General features: G+C 35.8%; 1 protein-coding gene across 9 annotated transcripts in view; it reads right to left on the bottom strand.

Moving 5' to 3' along the window:
- The window catches only part of GatB (glutamyl-tRNA(Gln) amidotransferase subunit B, mitochondrial), a 53952-nt gene extending 33412 nt beyond the window's left edge, over positions 1 to 20540 (bottom strand). For 4 of the 9 annotated variants that reach the window (XM_071668585.1, XM_071668586.1, XM_071668580.1 and 1 more), the window contains exons 1-11: positions 20257 to 20528; positions 19377 to 19475; positions 17689 to 17836; positions 15038 to 15151; positions 12142 to 12314; positions 10949 to 11097; positions 9056 to 9156; positions 7115 to 7249; positions 5360 to 5551; positions 4457 to 4590; positions 1382 to 1508 (exon numbers count right to left, since the gene is read on the bottom strand). In XM_071668585.1, coding sequence (XP_071524686.1) covers positions 1382 to 1508; positions 4457 to 4590; positions 5360 to 5551; positions 7115 to 7249; positions 9056 to 9156; positions 10949 to 11097; positions 12142 to 12314; positions 15038 to 15151; positions 17689 to 17836; positions 19377 to 19462 — 1359 coding nt within the window. In that variant the 5' untranslated portion in view covers positions 19463 to 19475; positions 20257 to 20528. Of the gene's footprint in view, positions 1 to 1381; positions 1509 to 4456; positions 4591 to 5359; positions 5552 to 7114; positions 7250 to 9055; positions 9157 to 10948; positions 11098 to 12141; positions 12315 to 15037; positions 15152 to 17688; positions 17837 to 19376; positions 19476 to 19923 lie in introns of all 9 variants that reach the window. The other 5 variants (XM_071668583.1, XM_071668588.1, XM_071668584.1 and 2 more) reach the window with 4 other exon arrangements.
- Positions 20541 to 21190: the final 650 nt, after the last annotated feature.

Genomic DNA, 21190 nt, shown 5'->3' with positions numbered 1-21190 from the left:
CTCCCATTCACTACTATGGGTCTAACTGATTAAAAGAAACTAAAGTTGGTGTCAGATTTAGTAATTATCATGTAACTGATTAACCTGAAATGAAAATTAGGAATAAAAATACAATCTGTTATCAATCAAGAGTTGGATTCTATGGAATTTTATCAATCACCAGTCAGTGGTCTGCAATATAATGTCAAGACAAAGATAATGACTGACAAGGACACAAGACAACCCTGAAATAGTTTGGTCTGTGTGTGTTCATCTTAAGACGCATAAGATGTTTAAATCTGTAGCCCCCTTTTTACTGAGGGATCTATCAGGAGTAGGTTTTCTGAGGGTCTTCAACACTATCTTTTCACCAGTGAGTTCGGGAACCCCCCTTTGTTCAGTTTTTCAGTTATAAAATCTCAACTAATGCCACAAGGACTGTATATTTATAAATGATACCTAAACTGAGGTAGAAGTTGGTAGGCAGCCACCGTCCAGGGAGGTTTATCAACAATACTATCTGCTTGGGTATTAGGAGGGTTAGTGATGGCTGCATAGGGAGCCACCATTTCAGTAGTTGTCAAATGATTTTTCTCTCATCCAGACAGCCATCTTTTCCTTCTGTCTCACCCACATGTGGGCTGATAGCATTTTGGCCACAAACATGCAATCCCTCCTTGTCACACACATATGACACTTGACAATATTTCACTCACACACCCATTCTTCGTAACTTTAGATGTTCCTGCAGTCAGTACTGTGTGCTATCCCTGCCTTCTGGAAAAATGGTAGGAGCAATAGATAGAAGTAGTTGGTAGGAATGTTAGACAAGAGCATTTGGTAAAAATATTAGGTAGAAGTGGTAGGTGGGAGCATTAGCTGAGAGCATTAGGTAGAAGTAAAAGACTGGAACATTGGGTAGAAGTAGCTGGTAGGAACATTAGGTAGAAGTAGTTGGTAGGAACATTAAGTACGAGCCTCTGAAAACATAGTGCTAGAGTTGCCTGCTACCAGTGGCTTGTTAAGAGTGAGGTACTAAAGGCTAAGAAGTGTCACTAGAATTCAACAATTATAGAGACTTTTGCCATGGCCACCCCTTAAGGGAGTTCCCAAAGGGAATGGGCATCAGAGATATATACAGACAGATGACTATTTGTGTTGCCAGTCCTCTAAGAAATTCTAAATTTTTTTCTGACAGTGGTCCCTTTATCATTTACTAAATCTGACACCAACTTTGGTTTCTTTTATTCAATTAGGCCCATAGTAACTTTTGCCACACACCTTACAGTATCCAACTATTCCAGACCACGTGTTATCAACTATGAATTGATCAATAAAAGCACTTTCCTCCTTAATACATATTCTTCATGAAGAGTTTCGACTGAAGGGACAAATAACTTACCTGTGTAGGGGTTCGTAAGTCCTTGTCAATGCAGATAGCATAAATCAGCTTCTGAGATATGTTAGTTAAAATTCTACCACTCTCCTGTAGGTCAACAATCTCTCCAAAGGCTGATGCTGAAAGAGGACTAATTTTTTCTCTATTAGGGTTATATATTGAATAAATCTGCTTTGATTCATTTTGAGATAGCACGACATGTTTACATCATCATACACTCTCAAGCAAGGATGATTAGCAGAGGCAATATGATGACACAAACCATCTTGCTAAAATACCAATCTGCTTCAAATAAATACATCAGATCAAAGATGTTCATTCAACTCACTCTCACAAGCTTTCAAAGTTGAATCATGGGTCTCAAGCAATCAATGTCCCAAAGTGACCCAAAAATAAATAAACTCAGAAACCAAATTCTGTAGTTTCTCACTCAAATCTGTCATCAGCACCATGTCATCGTATATTTTCTTTATTTATCTATAATCACCCCAAGACCAATTTCTATGAAAGAATTTTGGAACTACCCAAAACCTCTTTCTAAAGGTTCCTGCAACCCATGTACACTCATTTGGATTGAAAAGTTCCTTGATGAGACTGAGCTCACATACTGCCTTACCAAAAGTGACTTTTCACTTGTGGTGTTTACAATCTTGAGCAGGTGAAGTCTGGTAACATCTGTCATTGTATATGTGGTTTTGGTGCATTATACATAATAGGTAGAGAGTGGATATGAGCGATTCAGGCCACATCTATATATATTATTTTATTCTTTATTATACTCAATCGCTATTTCCTGCATCAGCAAGGTAGCACCAGGAAACAGATGAAGAACGACCCATCCACTCAAAGTCACATATATATACATAAACGCCCATACAAGCATATATATATATATATATATATATATATATATATATATATATATATATATATATATATATATATATATGTATATATATATATATATTTTTTTTTTTTTTTTTTTTTTTTTTTTTTTATACTTTGTCGCTGTCTCCCGCGTTTGCGAGGTAGCGCAAGGAAACAGACGAAAGAAATGGCCCAACCCCCCCATACACATGTACATACACACGTCCACACACGCAAATATACATACCTACACAGCTTTCCATGGTTTACCCCAGACGCTTCACATGCCTTGATTCAATCCACTGACAGCACGTCAACCCCGGTATACCACATCGCTCCAATTCACTCTATTCCTTGCCCTCCTTTCACCCTCCTGCATGTTCAGGCCCCGATCACACAAAATCTTTTTCTCTCCATCTTTCCACCTCCAATTTGGTCTCCCTCTTCTCCTTGCTCCCTCCACCTCCGACACATATATCCTCTTGGTCAATCTTTCCTCACTCATCCTCTCCATGTGCCCAAACCACTTCAAAACACCCTCTTCTGCTCTCCACTCCCAGATATCTAAAACACTTCACTTCCTCCAGCCTCTCACCATTCAAACTCACCTCCCAACCACGCTCTTTTTATTTCCACACATCTCTCTTACCCTTACGTTACTCACTCGATCAAACCACCTCACACCACACATTGTCCTCAAACATCTCATTTCCAGCACATCCATCCTCCTGCGCACAACACCATCCATATATATATATGGTTGAGAGAGCAGAAGAGGGTGTTTTGAAGTGGTTTGGGCACATGGAGAGGATGAGTGAGGAAAGATTGACCAAGAGGATATATGTGTCGGAGGTGGAGGGAACAAGGAGAAGAGGGAGACCAAATTGGAGGTGGAAAGATGGAGTGAAAAAGATTTTGTGTGATCGGGGCCTGAACATGCAGGAGGGTGAAAGGAGGGCAAGGAACAGAGTGAATTGGAGCGATGTGGTATACCGGGGCTGACGTGCTGTCAGTGGATTGAATCAAGGCATGTGAAGCGTCTGGGGTAAACCATGGAAAGCTGTGTAGGTATGTATATTTGCGTGTGTGGACGTATGTATATACATGTGTATGGGGGGGGGGTTGGGCCATTTCTTTCGTCTGTTTCCTTGCGCTACCTCGCAAACGCGGGAGACAGCGACAAAGTGTAAAAAAAAAAAAAAAAAAAAAAATATATATATATATATATATATATATATATATATATATATATATATATATATATATATATATATATATATATATATATATATATAAATATATGTATATATACATACATATCAACATATACACATATACACATCCATTCCTGGCACTACCCTACCCCATAGGAAACAACATAGCTACCCCCTGCTTCAGCGAGGTAGCACCAGGAAAACAGACAAAAAAGGCCATGTTTGCTCACACTCAGTCTCTAGCTGTCATGTGTAATGCACCAAAACCACAGCTCCCTATCCACATTCAGGCCCCACAGACCTTTCCATGGTGTACCCCAGACATTTCACATGCCCAGGTTCAGTCCACTGACAGCACGTCACCCTTCTGTATGTTCAAGCCCCAATCGCTCAAAATCTTTTTCACTTCATCCTTCCACCTCCATTTCTTTCTTTTTTTCCCAATAGATATTCACCATTTCCTACATAAGCAAGGTAGCCTCAAGAACAGATGACTGAGCCTTAGAGGGAAAAATCCACACTTGGCCCCTTTTTCTGTTTGTTCTTTTGGAAAAATGGAACAGGAGGGGAGGATTTCTAGCTGGAAATCCTCCCCTCCAATTATACTTTTCCAAAAGAAGGAACAGAGAAGGCAGCCAAGTGAGGTTTTTCCCTCTAAAGCTCAGTCATCTGTTCTTGATGCTAATGCAGAAAATGGCAAATACATATGGAATATTATGTAAATATCGACCATCTGTTCTTGATGCTAATGCAGAAAATGGCAAATACATATGGAATATTATATAAATATCGACTGCTCAAAATCCTTTTCACTCCATCCTTCCACCTCCAATGTATATATATTACTAGAAAGCAGGAAGAAAAAATGCACTTTGAAGAGAGGAGGATTATGAAAAATTTTTCCAAGGAATGTACGATATTTACAATGGAATGAAATTTCATACAACTATTGCATATTCACCCAAAGGATATATCTCATTTAAAGCTTTTCACATACCTGTGTTTAATGTTCACATTGATGGCATTCAGAGCACCCAGCAAATTAGTGAGCAGAAGATTGCAAACAAGTTTAGAGTTGCGTTTACTACTGGACATTACTGTCATGAAGAAGTTGAACAAATCATCATCACTCTGTAAAATGACAAAATTTTAAATATCCAGACAAAAATTTTTTATGAACATTAAAACACTATAATTTATCTTCTAATGACAGAAAATTAAACGTCTTCATTATGAAACAAAAACAAATACTATCTGGGTCACCATCTTACTGTGTACTGGAAAATAATATAAAAATCAGTTCTGTACAATTTTTCTAGCATGTCTTTAATACGGTATAAACTTGCAAAGCGAATAATTTAGACTAAGAGCTTGCCAAAGGAGTAAATTTTCCAGTTTTTTGAATAAGGGAGAATTCCCACTTTACCTATCTTGAAATCACAAAGCAGCTGCTGCTCACTAAATCTACGATCATGTGGTGACACATTCTCCTTTTTAAAGATGTTTGAGAATTTCAGCTCACATGTGATGAAAGCTGTTAAAACTTTTACATTCTTTTAGATTTAATTGCGCAATAGATTTTTTAATCCTGGATACCTCCTAGGCATAAGAAACCCATATTCATACTGTTTACATTAAGTATGCTTCATACAAGTCATCTACTTTCAGCAAATAGTGAGTTGATATTTTTAACAATGGTGTCACTCTTAAGTGCCTGAACTTAACTAAGGTGTGCATCATATTTCAAGGATACCCAAAAACAGAAAATCACCACTTGCCTTGACCAACAGTCCTGGCTTTAGGTCCAAGACATTGCAAAGATCTATATAAGGGACCCCAGTAGCAAGAATGAATACGTAAGCACATAAATTATTTTAACTGGTATAAATCTATATCTTACTACAAGCAAAATTGCATTCTTCAAGGTGATTCCATAGTCCTTCACCAGTCTCTCTCTAGTAGCTTCAGGTAACTCTGGCATAAGAGCATGAATTTCTTTAATGTCTAGTGATCCATTGTATAGGCAATCTGGTTCTGAGGAATCATGGAGACGTAATGGTAGAAGATTTGGCTCAGGCATGAAGCGATAATCCTGAAAAGACAATAATTATGAGACTACTTCTTAACCGTAATAATCTAACAGCAAAGAAATTACATAAACTCAAGATGCAAATCAGAATATAACTTCTTGTAGAGTACCATTTACCTGATGTATGGACTAGCAAACTTTAATCTACAGATGCATTAACCTCAGAGATCATTTAAGTAATTATTCTATCTATGTAAATGGATACTAAAAACCTTAACACTTAACACATCCCTTATATCAACATTCCCTTACCAGTCTAAATTGCTTCCTTCTATCCTTTCATAGATCACTGGTTTTCACTCTCCAGTACCAAGATGATGGTGGGGTAGAAGGAAAATACCATCCTATGATAAGGATGCCTGTACATTTCCCCCTCACATATACTATACGATGTTTTCCTACCTCTGAAATCCTTGTTTAAAAAAAAGTATTTCTCCAGATGCTAGGGAGGATAATATTTCTGCATAAAACTTGTTCATTGATTTTGTCTCATTACCTCTAACTGACTTACTGTACATTTATATAACTTAGGGGAAGTCAAAATTTTCTGTACCACAATCAGGCAAATATGTGGACAGTTTTTTATAATTTCTTATATTATATCTTTAGACTAAGATAAATTTCTGTCTATGTGTTCTCTGTGTAGTGGACAATGTTGCTTAATGATCCTCCTCAATGGATATTAGTAGCCCTTTAACTGCAATCTTTGGGTATATCCACATCAATATTTACATTTACAATGTTAACTATACCAAATCAAACTTTGTTTGTCAAGGGGTGTTAATTTTGAGATATCACAGCACGGTGGTAGTACACTACATTCTCAACCCATGGTGGTAGTACACTACATTCTCAACCCATGGTGGTAGTACACTACATTCTCAACCCATGGTGGTAGTACGCTACATTCTCAACCCATCAAACATTCATTCATTCTTGTGGTGGGAAGCGGACTGTTGAGAATGTTCTTCGTGGATGGGGCTGATCACTCCTTAACGAAAAAAAACGCAGATTATGCTAAATCATTTTACTCAGAATGTAGCTATCTCATATAAAAGTGGAATAATGTGTTCAGGATGTTACCAATGATCTGTAGGTAGTTTACCCAGCACCATATAAAGATGTTATGATTAAGTACTTTATGTACATTAATGTGCGATAAAGCAGAAAAACTGCTCAAAGAGTGCCATTCATATTCAGGAGTAAACCATAAATAAGACAAGTAAGCATACTTAGAGTTCAAACCACAGAAAAAAGACTAACAAATGCTACAGCAAAAATTCCAGTGTAAAGTCCACTGGGAGTACAGTCTTATAAAAGAAATTCTCACTCCAGAGGAGTTCGTCATTTCCCTGGCACTGAAAGCAATGCAGCCTTTGGCTGCAAGAGCTTCTGGAAAGGAAACCCTAGGTAACATCAGGACCCATTCTTTCGGGAAGGGGGTGCACTGTGGCAATTATATATAAACAAATAATATGACTCTTCACCACAACTTCAATATCATTATCATACATTTAAGTAAATAAGTATACTCTCTTTTATCCTTTCATCTTACATCAACATTACCTGAATGACTTCTTTATCTCTCATACTTTTGGTTTCTTGGGTTACTGTATCAAAACTTCGAGTTTCATTTGTCACAAATCCACCAGATTCCAAAATATCTAACTGACGCTCAACCTCAAAGTCAATTGCTTTCACCTGCAAATAAAAGCAATTATATAATATTTTTTGAAGATACCTACTAAAGCATTTAAAGTTTTATGGCTATAATCAAAAACTAAAACTAAATGCTTCAAAAGTAAATTCCCTCTCTTTATATCCACATCTTTTACGAAGTACACTTATAGCCCTTGTTGGTGCTGTAAAGATACATGAAAGACAAAAGTAGAAAGAGTTGAAAAATACAATGAAACCATATGAAATATATAGGAAATGAGTAAGTTCTGGTAGCTAAAGGTTTCATGACAACAATATGCATCAGAAAAGGTGATGTGAAAATTTAACACAGTAAAGTAAGGGATGAAGATATCTTATTATACATGGCTTATAATGATATATTCTCTAGCCTTTGTCATCCTTGGAAATACTGATGTTAGAAAGATTTCTTTGTTCTTTCACCAGTTGTTCTTTACTTTAGCCATATTCTTCTTTTGGCACCTTATGGCAGTGTGCCACGTACTCCCAGATTTGTACTGTCTCTCAAAGACTTTTTCCCATTTCTTTTTTCTTTCTTATTTTTTCTACCCTTCTCAATTATGTAAGAGTCCCTTAATATGTTCACCGTCTGATTCTCAAATTGAAAGAAGCTAGAGAGTGCTTCTCTAAAATGAAAGTTCAAGTGAAATGAATTTTTTGGCTACTGCCTTCAGCACTCCTGCTGGGCATTTGACTTTCATGAATATAGGGATGATCAATAACCACATCTGGGAAATATTATTCATTTGCAATAATCCTTAAAATGAAAGGATTAATATTTCTTGTTTAGACAGATAAACAAAAGAACGAGATTGATTCATGTAACATGTCACAAATGTGTAACATATAGGTTACTGACTACCTCTTTAACAGCTACAGCTAAAATATTCATCAAGGATTCTACATGCTACACTGACTATCAATTAAGTAAAGCTTTCATTATCCGCAAACTGAAATAAGATGTATGAAAACTCTGAGGAATGTTGTAACAAGTTTGCAAATAGAAAAAATTAATCAAGTAAATAAAAGGTGACATAGGGAGGCAGAAGACCAAACAATATAAAAAGGAGAATCCAAATCTTTAAGGAACTTCTTACTATGGTTTTACACTTCGATGATATCTAATGAAAACTTACTAGAAAATGTAAAAATGGGAGTGAGTTGGTGGCGAACTTGCCTAGAACCATAAAATTCTTTCCAGCATCAAACCTCATAAGTACCTATACTTTCACACCATACTGAAATGGTTCCATTTTGATTTGGAAGCAGAAAATAATGGTCAAAAGTATCAAGTTGTGATGAGCATGAACACTGGATGAGATATGAAAAACAAAGTAATTTGCAATGAAATCATTATAAAATGCATAATGAGTAAAAAAAAAGATACCACAGAATATCTTGAAATATTTTATCATATGAAAAAATATTCTCTTCTCAAATCTGCTACAAGTAAGAGGAATCACAGGATGGTATGATTCTCTCTTATGTCCAAACCATTTCAACACACTCTTCTGCTCTCTCAACCACACTCTTTTTAATACCAAACATCTCTCTTACCCTTTCATTACTTACTCAATCAAACCCCCTCACACCACATATTGTCTTCAAGTGAAAGAGAATGAATCAAGAAACTCAAGGATGGCTATGGAAAATTCAAAAAAAGTATGTTGATATGCAAGGGAAAGATGAAAATATATCAATAAGATTATGAAAAAAATATCTAACTTTCACATGAAACCAGTCAGGCACTGCACTGCTTTCACCATAGTGTTCTTTTATCATAATACTACCAGCTGAAGTTTTACTTACCAAAGACCGAAGTGAATTAAGATTCTTCACTTCTGTCCTTGTTCCCAGGGGCTCACCAGGTTTGTGAACTGATATATTAGCATCCACACGAAGGGATCCCTCTAATAGAAGTAAAAAAATATTCTATGATACTGTGTCTATTTGGTAAAATGACACTGTCTACTTGTCAATTTGAATCACAGTAATAAAATTCTAAATACAACTACACAGATAAAACCTTAGTAATAGTAAATGTCAAATATACACTTCCCTCTCCCTTAATCTCCTCCAGCCATCTCCTATCTTATTTTCACTTTGCTACAAAGCTGTATCTATCTTAAATGGGTATATATTTCCACACACTAAAAATTGAGTGGTTTAGGATGAATATTCTCTATATATTTCTGTCATAATATTTCCCATAGTGAAGGCTTAAAAATTTCAGTGCAGTAGTAATATTTCAACAAGTGTCAAGAAAAAATACTGATTTAGTTCTGAAACAAAAGCAGTTGTTCTACAACTAAAAGAAATTGGAATAATTTGAATGAATAGGGGCACTTCCATAAAGTGGGGTCATAAATCTATAGCTATATGTGAAGAAAAATTAGGGGGAAATTAAGGAAATCAAATGAAAGTAAAAATCTCTTTTTGCAACAGTGAAGTATGAATTGGGAAAACCAATAACAGGACTATCTTCTACTTCAAGCCTGCTAAAAGCTTCCAAATAGTATCAAAATATTGATGATTTTCAAAAATTATCTCCAGCAGCATACTTACATCCTATCAGCAAGCAATTTATGAGTTCTGTTACTATCACGCAATTTACTTCATGTCACTATCAAAAGCTGTACAAATTGCTAATCTACCTTGCCTTCCATTACTATAAACAAGAAGACCCAAATTAAACTTTACAACATACTCTTTCCATGAGAGTTAGACAAAAGCAAAGGGATGGTTTTCTAGTTCATGCATCACTAGCTGAGAAACAAACAGCTCCATTTATCACAATGCATTAGCAAAAAAGGTTGGGAAGATTAAACTCGTGCTAAAACTAAGACAAAAATTGCCACGAGGAAGGTATATGACCAATGCTTCACAAGACAGACATCCCAATTCAAAAATATAAACCTTAAGAAAAGAAAACTTTCTTTACAGAAATGTCAATCACGAAAAAAATATGCCAACAAATTCCTTTCTCAACTTCCAAGAACCAAATTTTTAACTACATTTTGCTTAAATATTTCTTTCTAAATGATGGTACAAAGCTACATCTAACTAACCCTTTAGCATAATGCTTTCACTCAAAAACTTTCTTCCCCCACTTCAACTGCAAAAGTGCATATACGTGGATTTCAACCTCAGAATAAATTAAAGTATCGAATTCTTTCTAGGAGTCTCCCTTTCTGAATTCTCTACACCACTAATTTTTTCATCTTCATATCCTTATCAGTATCAGACACCATTTCTTTCTCTAGTAAGTATGTCATTTATGACAAAAAAAATTACTACAGCATTTAGTCTGTTGTTTTCCACATCCACATCAACTTTAACTAAAAATTTGACAATAAGCAAGAGAATGATAAAAAATTTAAATATAATTTCTGACTGATGAAAGAAAAAAAATCTGTTTTTGGTAATATAATACTATAATTGGAGACAACAGTCTATATTATGACTCCCAATAAACATTCAAGACAGCTAATCCTATCTTTACAAACAACTAAGAAAGACAATTTAGATCTCACATAATGGAATTAGTTCAACAATTAACTAATGACTCATAAGACCAATGTTTTGCAAGTGCGGTAAAACTCAATAAGCTTCCATGAAAATAATTTCATAAACTTTTTCCTAATGCTTCCATTACACTAAAAGCAATGAGCTAATTACAGTCTAGACTAATGAGTAACTTACCATGCATCCGACTGTTGCAAGTGCCTATTCTGGTGAGAATAAGAGCAACCTCTTTAACCATGGCAGCAGCTTCCTCACCATTTCGTAACCCTGGAGCAAATACCAGTTCCATCAATGGTTGGCCTGCACGGTTAAGATCCACAAGCACCCTAAAAGTAAAAAAGACAAAAAAGATTTTTTGAGGCAGGTTTTATTTTTGCAGATAAGTAGTATGGACACTGATGACACTATTTTGACAGATTTACCCAAGATGCTCATCTCAATTATGTTTCTCATGAAAATGAGAAGAAAAATGGCTGGAAATCAGCCTTTTACCACCAGTACAAAGAACCAAAAATCCCTCACCAAAACCATCACTACCTAAACCCACCCTGGTGATACATGGCAGCTTGGATATCACTCTGCAAAGACCGTGAGATATCGAAGAATGACCCTGTGGTAAGTCATTAAAAAATTCAAATCTAAGTTACAATGTTTAATTCAATTGTAAACCAAAGCTAAAGTATGAATAACAATAAAAGTTTATATTCTCATACAATTTCATTTCACAAACACAAATAGTAAAATGCTTTTCAACTTACAATTTTGAATAAAGTTTAATGGGAGAGGCAACTGTGATGAAAGCATAGAAAACTAAGAATTATACTATCACAAATATGTGAACAGACTTAGAAATCTGGTTGCTGGGTGGATCAGAATATCATTCTTTTTTGTTTCAATCAAATTCAAAAGTTAGTTCAATATCATAAACAAATTTCTAGCAAAATCTGGTAGCACTTGAATTTGGAAAATATCATGAAAACTGAAACCAATGCAGTTGTATCAGAATGCTGCAAGTTTGACACCTCCAAGCAATGTAACAGTTACGCTTTCTGTTAATAGATGTTAACCACACACACAATATATTACATCAAGAATTAATCGTATCTATAATGCATTACATCATAAGCATTAGCTTCAGAGAGAAAGAATAAAATCTAACAAAATTACATTTCTAATACAGTACTGATTTACTTAAAAAATCAACATTTTGCTACATTTGAAACCCAATTACACAAAATTTTGCTTGCAGCCTGCTGAAGTTCTGTTAACAAACTGAAACAGGAGACATATCAGAACTAAGCTTTTGTCATACACAGTAGCACACAATTTAAATGCTTTTTTAATAGAAGAATAATAAGTCTTATTTATACCTGTTATTATCTTTGTCATGTATACTCTTGCCACTGTCCTCCTCCAGTTGAAGCTGTATTAGCTCAACTGAATGTCGGTATGGAAATTTATGGACTGCAGGGTTGTAGACAATAAATTCTATTCTGCCATTACTTGCCAATGGGTGATAGAACTGTGTGATCTGGTATCCTGCCTAAATTAGAAAATTAACTGGTCAGAGAGGATTAACAGAAAATTTAGTTGATGAAATTAAATCATAAAAAGTTATGTCAATTTCCATTACACAGCAGTGCAGACTAAATCCAATACTTTTAAATCCCATAACCATGGCTAAATTTGTATTCTTCTAAGCTTGCTATATTTTTGCATGATTATTCCATCATTTTCTCTCTACCTTACCATTAGTTGTTCCATTTATCTAATTCTGCTTATCCTACCCATATAACTTCCTGCAGCCAGGAAAAAACTTTATTTACCCAGAATGTCATCTTTTTTGCTTGAAGTCTAACTATGGCATTGCACTGAGATGCAAAACTGAGCTTTTCCAAAGATGCTTGAGTAGGTAAAACACCTTGGATTGGGATCAAACTGTTTAGGAAATGTTTGTGAAGGTGAAACCTTTGTTCCTCACGAGACAACTGAACTATATGAATGCAGCAAGTTATCCTAAGCAACGTAAAATTTAACAGGTATCAAGTGAGAATTTTTGTAACTCATGATATAATCTGCTTCTTGAAAAGTTTTCCAGGCTCTTCATCCATGACTGGCATATTCCTCAACTGATTTTACAAAGACCTCAAAGGAAGAGAGGTTCAGAAATAGAAAAGCTGACTGTTTTGCTACTTTTAGGAGTAACAGTCCCTAATAGTTGATTATTCTTTATACTTACCTCGGAAATGCTGAGGTAGCTCAAATGACCTTGTTAGGAAAAAGTAATTCAGATGTGCAAAGACAGAAGCTCTAATTGTCTACATTCTTGTCATTGAAGATCACGTTCAGTACTCACTCAATAAGGTCTAGCTTAACTGAATACTCTTCAAGAACTGGAGAGGTATCCCAAGTTTAGTACTGAAAGCAGCTGGTAAGCCTTCCTGAATAATAAGCAAAATAGAGGAGACTTCAGACAGCAACTTGCATAAATGCCTTCAATTCCCATCTGACCTGGCCAGATCTAGGGAAAGTCACTGCAGTTTATATTATGTAACATCTATCTTTTCTCTCCCTATTGGCCATTCTAAACCTTCAGCAAGAGCTGCTTGATTAACTTGGGCATCTAATAAACATTAATAAAAAAAAAAGATCAGTCAATGGATCTCTTTCAGGGTTTCCTTAGAAATAAACTGAAAACTTCTACAAAAATTGATGTGGGAGCAACTAAGACATTAAATGAAACTAATCTCCCTGAGTGCTGATATCTAACTTACAAATCATTATATAATAAACTGGTCTTCCTGAAACAAGCCAAGACCAACCATCAAAGTTTAACAAAATATATGGCAGTTCTATTTTTCTCTAAGTAGAATTGGTATCAGATTCAGATTCTGCAGAATCAAAACTCCTTACCAAAATCATCTGCACTGAATTCTTCCACACAAAGAGACAGATTAATCCTGTGACCTACAGGGAACCTGAAGAGGTTTTTGTCATGTAGTGAAAATTAAACATTTTTATTACAGGTAAGGCTGGGGACTGAGAAACATGGGCCAGAAGTTGTTCAAAAAGAATTCCCCATAAATACTATAATTTTGTAGGGCTGAGTTTAAGGAGAGTTCTTTACCTCATCACAAATGGTACTCCTTTCCTTTAGACAGAAAAGCAAACACAGGCCTAGTAAAGAAGGTTTCAAGAGTCCAGGGTCTGCTTTAATACTATCACGTGCCAGTTATGAAGGCCTTGATACCTGAGGAGTGAAGAGAAGAACTAGGCCTGCATCCTATCAGGGAAAGATCTGTGGCTCTAAAATCCTTTATGCCCATGACATAACTACCAAAATGAACACTTACTGCTCAACTCCCTAGCACTCTCCTCGCACACAAACTCAAGACATCATTACCCTTTGTGACCTGTGGTCCCAACTGCTATTCACTGCACATGGCCAGCTTCCCAAGCAAAACAGGAACTCCAGACTTTTTCATCTAGGGCCCATGCCTTAAATCCATATAAGGTTGTTGAGACCACTATTCCATCACAGATACCCAACTCTGCCCTTAACTCTTTCTGCACATTCATTGTGCTCAAGACTCCTGCCCCCTCACCCAACCTATGGCTTCCTTCATATTCTATGGCTCCATCCATTGCTATGTCCATTCTCAGGCATCGAAAATGCTTCTTACTAAACCCACACATATAGATATATACAGATACCCCTGAGGATAGGAATGAAAAAAATACTACCCTCATATCTCCTGCATGCTGCAGAAGGTGACTAAAGGGGACAAAAGTAAGGGACTGGAAACCCTCCCTTTACTGTATTTCAATTTCTAAAAGTGGGAACAGAAGAAGGAACCAAGTGAGAAGTGCTTATCCTCCTTGATGGTACAGGTTAGGGTGTCTGAATGTGCACAACTGTAACCAGGATGACAAAAAAGGGCAGACTGGTTGTATGTTTGGGAAGAGGAACCTGAATATTTTAGCCCTGAGAGAAAATAAAATTCAAGAAGGGGAAGAATGGTTAGGGAACATTCCAGGGTTAAAGTCTGGAGTCATTGTAAGGGTGAAAGAAAAGGAGTGGGTCACATTTCTGCTGAAGGAGGAATTGTGAGGATGTGTTGAGGAACTCCAAATAAGAGTGGGAACCATTAAATTATCACCTGATGATATCAGCACTGAACTGTGCAGAAATCGGGGATTGTGGGCTAAGTGAAAGATAAAGTTTATGCTGCCAAAGTGTAATAACATAAAATGAGAGTGACTTACAGGAAGATCTGGATAAAAGTAATGCTTGCGATCAAATTGAGACATTTTGTTCACAGTAGCCCCAAATGCCAGAGCTGTCTTTATTCCAGCTTCTACACATCTCTTGTTTAAAACCTGCAAAAGCAAGACTGAAAGCTAAGTCACTGAAATAAATCTTATATAAGTGATGAGAAAACTTACAAAACAATGTTGTTTCACATTCATGGAAGATGGCTCGTGCATAAAAACATCAGACAGCCTCACTATAACAGTTTTAACATATAGACAATTCATTCTGTAAACAATTCATTATGAGATGGAGATAATATAAAAAAGTAATATTATGCAGGATACAAATCACTGCAAGAAACAATGAACAGTGAGAGGAAGAAAATAAAGCTCACTGTGCAATTCAGTAATTTCTATCAATCTATCAAGATTTCAATATCAAAACAAAGCATGTCCCCATGGACTCAAATACACTAGGAAAATGGAAAAAGACAGTGTAAAATTTAAAAAAGGGCATAGGTGTACAACTTTATTTTTTTCTGTAGTTTTGTTGTATCAACTCTCAGAAAACATTATAGTTACATTTCTTCATGCATTAAGCATAACTGTGATATTTTTTATTGTGCATTTAGTTATCTATAGGAGAACTATGTGGGGGAAGGGCAAATAAGGGATTTCTCAAAAAAGACTACCTAGATCTATATGTCATTTGGATATATGTTAGATGCCAAGACCTACTGTGGGTTAGAACTGCACTCACCTACAACCAATGATATTTACGATTGGATTTCATGAACTGCACTTTTTGTGCTAATTTTAAGTCTATCTATCTATCTATCTGTCTATCTGCCATCATTAAACATACTTCTAAGCTTAACTGGTTTGTGAAATATTACATCTGATGTGTAAGTCTTTTACTTCTGTACTTTGCATATTCAGCTGAAACAAGGGAATATGATCTCTTTTCACTAAAAAAGCTCTCTCATTCAGAAATATAAATTTCTATTATTCATTATCTTTTTATTATACTCTGTCACTGTCTCCTGCGTTAGCTAGGTAGCGCAAGGAAACAGACGAAAGAATGGCCCAACCCACCCACATATATATGTATTTACATACACGTCCGCACACGCACATATACATACCTATTTATTTCAACGTATACATATTTATACATACACAGACATATACATATATACACATGTTCATAATTCATACTTGCTGCCCTTGTTCCTTCCCATCGTCATCCCGCCTCACATGAAATGACAACCCCCTTCCCCTGCACACGCACGAGGTAGCGCTAGGAAAAGACAACAAAGGCCACATTCATTCACACTCAGTCTCTAGCTGTCATGTAAATTGCACCGAAATATAAAAAGATATGAATAATACTCATAACAGTATTTGAACCATGATTCTGTATGGAATACTCACAACATTACTGGAACCATAATGCTATATACAGTGTTCAAGAAACTAAAGCACAGCATAAATACAATACTAATCCCTCCAACTAAGCAAGTATCTAGCGAACTAAATTGCATTTCACACGTGCAGCCTGCTCTGCAGTTGTGCACAAACCCGACTTAATTTTAAGCATAGAGCTACTAAGATGACCCCTAAGCTGAGAAACAAATCCTACAAGAGCAGATTGAATGACCTGACTCTATTGAGCTTTGAAGACATGAGGCGATCTAATTCAAGTATTCAAAATTATCAAGGATATGATAATCTTGATCTATCAAGTTACTTAAACCAACTCAAGGGCAAGTACTTTTCCTTCAACAAGGTTGTTATTGTATGAAATGATTTGCTAATCAGAATGGGTGAAAGCAGTACTACAGATATATTTAAGAACAGAATTGATAAATATCTTGCTCTAAGTCCATGATTTTCATTATTTGTGCCTCCTTAGTTACAATGACCGTTTGCAAGTTATGCTTTTTGAATTATCAGTATACCTTCTAACTTTACCATATTAATCTGTGAGTGTCTGATATCTTCCATGGTAACACTGCAACAGGTCCCAGTTACCATCAGAATTCCACACTTATACTTTGAGTGGATTTTTACAATCCAGTCTTGAGCTTTTAGAACTATGATGCCCTGGAGCATAATGAAATAGGGCCTAGATGCTGATTCTCAAAGACTGTGCAGAGACAAGCCACACTAAGAATGACTATTATGATGCTTCCTTCAGTACATGAACAGGAAAGCTGAGGAATTCTCTTCCTTTTCTCATTCTCTCCCCTCCTTATAACCTTCTTCCTTCAAGAGTCAGGTCTAAAAGCACCTATTAAGTTATGATTCATTTCATTCTTTTTCTTGAACTCTATTTCAGGAACGTTAGCAGGAACATTGGGTAGTGCTAGTCAGTAGGAACATTAAGTCAGAGCCTCTGTAAACACTGCATTACAGCTGCCCTCTGCCTATGGCCTGCTAAAAGGTGAAGCACTAAGAGCAGCACTGGAGTTTCCCAGCCATGAAGACTCTACTACCATGGCCAACCCCTTGAAGGAGTTCCACGCAGGGACAGGCATCAAAGACATATATTTTTTCATGCAAGATGACCATGATTAGGGTACGTTTCTGTCCATATCATATCAGTCAGCAAAAGAGAAAACAGCACAAATAAAATTAGACCTTCACTGTCTTTTCCTTACTGGTAAGGTTCCTGGGTGAGATGATTCAAATATGCCAACTTGTGTATTTGGAGGTGCCCCATAAGTGGTACTGACACGAGAGAAGAGTTTGCTGGCTGATGATATCTGAGCATGGATCTCCAGACCAATTACTGGTTGCCAAACATCTCTGAAAAATTAACGAATATAAACATGGGGCTAATAGCAGTAAAAATGTTTGTAAGTTTAAATACAAGCACTAAATGTGAAACAATATATGATGCATGAGATCCTATAGTGCTAAAGTTTACCTAAGAAGTGGGATAAGAGACACAGAAGACATGGAATGTGGTATTGCAAAGTGGGTCAAGCTAATCATCTTGAAATATGGAAAGGATGCACAAGTATATAAGCCGGGAAAGAAAATATAAAGGAGTGAGGCAGAAGAAATGAGTGACAGGAAGACAGTTGGTATTAAATGATTTGTTGCTATATATGCAGACATGATTGCTTTCCTCATCTTGTCCAAGCCTTTGTGGATTATCCTGCCTCCTCACCATTTCAGTAAGTGTCTATACTCATCTATGTGTAGACAAACAAGTTGGAGGTTTGATGGAAGTGTCTCTCTGCAAGCCATGTCCCAACTCATCACAATAAATTTCAGAACATCCTAAATATGAAATCTTGTATATGTACAGATGCTCCTTGACTTATGATGGGGTAAAGTTCCCAGAAACTGACATATGTTGATATATTGTATGTTGAAAATACATTTAAAATGTCTAATACTGTATATCAAACCTACCAAACATCACAGCTTAGCATAACCTAGCTTAAATACTCTCAGAACACCTACATTAGCCTATATGTGGACAAAATCATTTAATATAAGGCCTAATCATATAATAAAGTGTTGAATATCTCAAACTGTAAAGTCAAAAATTCATAAATCACCGTAAGTCATACCATTGTAAGTTGGGGATCATCTGTCCTACTTTCTCTTCATTGACAGGCAGCCTTGTATATTTTGATTTTGCCATATCACCTATCTTTATTACTGATACGATTAGCAGTCCTAATTTCTGGAAGAATTAATCCACAACATAGGCTCTTACTGCATATGGAACTGTTGTGTATCCCTAGTTTAACCCATTTTCTTCTGTATGTTTATGTCTCCCTGATATTCTGACTGCTTTCCTCTTCAGTTCAACAATTAAATTTCTGGGATATTTTAACTTAAAAGCACTACAGAGGTGTATTACACTTCAGGATTACTTCCAGAGAGTAATAGTCTCTAAAGGAAGTTACTATAATAAACAAGGTGATACTAAAGGAAGCATACAAATATTAAAATACTGAAGGATTAAAAAAAGAAAAAAAACTGGGAAATGTAGCACTATTATGATAAATCCCACAGGCTATGTGAGTCTCCAGGTGATGATTCCTGGAATCTAAGGGTTCAGAAAGGAGACTGGATAAAAATACTGAACTACAGATCAGTAACTCTAATGAATGTGGCCTGCAAAACTCAGAAAAAAAATTCTCTTCCTTAAAAATCATTTGTTCTTCTTTCTTGAAGTCTCCAGAGTATTATATCAATTATGAATGCATTAAATGATCTTTTTCCTATTACATATCCAACAACAAGTAAAGAAACTGATCTTCAAAATATTTTCTTTTTGTATACTCTTCTTTTTTATGATGTGCAATAAATTACTTCCATTGCTTACCTAAGAAGAGCTGGATTACACTGAGCACTACTGTAATATTGTATGATGTTAGGAAGATTTTTTGATAGTCGCCACTGGTACCTCATTTCTTCTTAGTATCTGTAAATATATTCATCCGGATCACAACCAACAACAACAATGCTCTGAGTGAGTGTAAGCTCACAAGATTCCTTAACTTCTATAGGGTATTGTATAACTTTCCACAGTCACAAGAAGGTATGCTGAAATATGTGCACTCAACACACAGAGAACATCTTCAATTAAATGACAACTGTGCTGCAAGTGCTATCTGCCAAGATAGCACTCTCTTCCTACAATAAAATATATCAACCCTACAACGTCTAATTACATACACCATATGAGTGCTAACCATAGACTAACATCATACACTGCATCTTAATTCTCCTACTTGCAATTGATGGGACCACTGGCACCCCAGCTATCTAGAGGCATGCATAAGTGTAATGAGTCAGCTACAACTCTAACCATCTTGCAGAAAACTTCCACTGCATGACACAATACCCCAGAGATTTGCACCTATACTAACACATGAGGCGTTACTCCTGACATCCTGTCACACAGTGTAAGAACACTACTGACACCAATCACTGTCAGCCTTGTGTACAATCGTCATTGTGTTCAGCACCACTAGGAAGCTGCTGCACTAAGTTTTAGTAATATGGAATCATATTTTCGGTTTTCTTTTCGTGAATAATTGCCGAGATCAACTCCTGAGGTATGTCTTTAAAGGCATGTCGTAAGGACATATGATAATTCATATATTTCTCGAAAAGCATATCGACGTCACCAACCTCACTAATCATATCAAATAGACTGTCATCCCTTAAAGGTACGGCCCCTCTCACCTGTTAACACTTACACATAAGGTCGTCAATTACATTTTACAGTTTTTGTCATTACGTCTTCTCCCACCACTCATGAAAGATTTTACATGGAGAGAAGTCTTTTTGTTTTACTTTAGAGCGCCCCTATTTCCTCATGACGATGTCTTAGACATATCTGATCACACAAGCATTAATCATTCAATAATTAATTGGCAATAAATAGTCACTAAAAGACAATTAAGTTATGAAAAGATATCCCCAACACAACCATCATAACATGCGTGGAGAGCAGATGTTTACCTGGATCAGCTGGAAATCCGCACGCGACAGCCAGACGCACGATTAACATAAAATGTAAAAATATAATTTTGAAGACTTAACAGTGCTGCTTTGTTAGGAGATAGTAAACTATCAATAGCATTTAAAAGAAACTTTACACATATCTTCCATTTATTTGACTATACGAACTTTTTCCATTTAACGCTGCCTTACTGATGATAAACAACGCACGATTCAAAATAAGAAAGGTAAAACAAATTCCTCATTCACCTGCTGATCATTAGTAGCATAAGTTCACTAAATCAGTATCAATCTATGCAATACATATAATAAACCAATTCAGATCACTGTAAGCTTTATACACATAATTTTTACTTTAATTCATTATTGTACTAATTGCCGTCTCCCGTGTTAGCAGAGTAGTGTCAGGAAACAGACGGGAGAGGAGAACGCCGGATATGTCTGTGTATTTGTATGTGCGTGTGCATATATATATATATATATATATATATATATATATATATATATATATATATATATATATATATATATATATATATATATATATATATATATATATATATATATATATACATATATATATATATATATATATATATATATATATATATATATATATATATATATATATATATATATATATATATATATATACTTTCTCGCCTTCAT

The sequence above is a fragment of the Panulirus ornatus genome, chromosome 13 (assembly GCF_036320965.1).
Source record: "Panulirus ornatus isolate Po-2019 chromosome 13, ASM3632096v1, whole genome shotgun sequence".
Classification (NCBI taxonomy): domain Eukaryota; kingdom Metazoa; phylum Arthropoda; class Malacostraca; order Decapoda; family Palinuridae; genus Panulirus; species Panulirus ornatus.
This window is presented reverse-complemented; position numbering and strand designations above follow the sequence as displayed.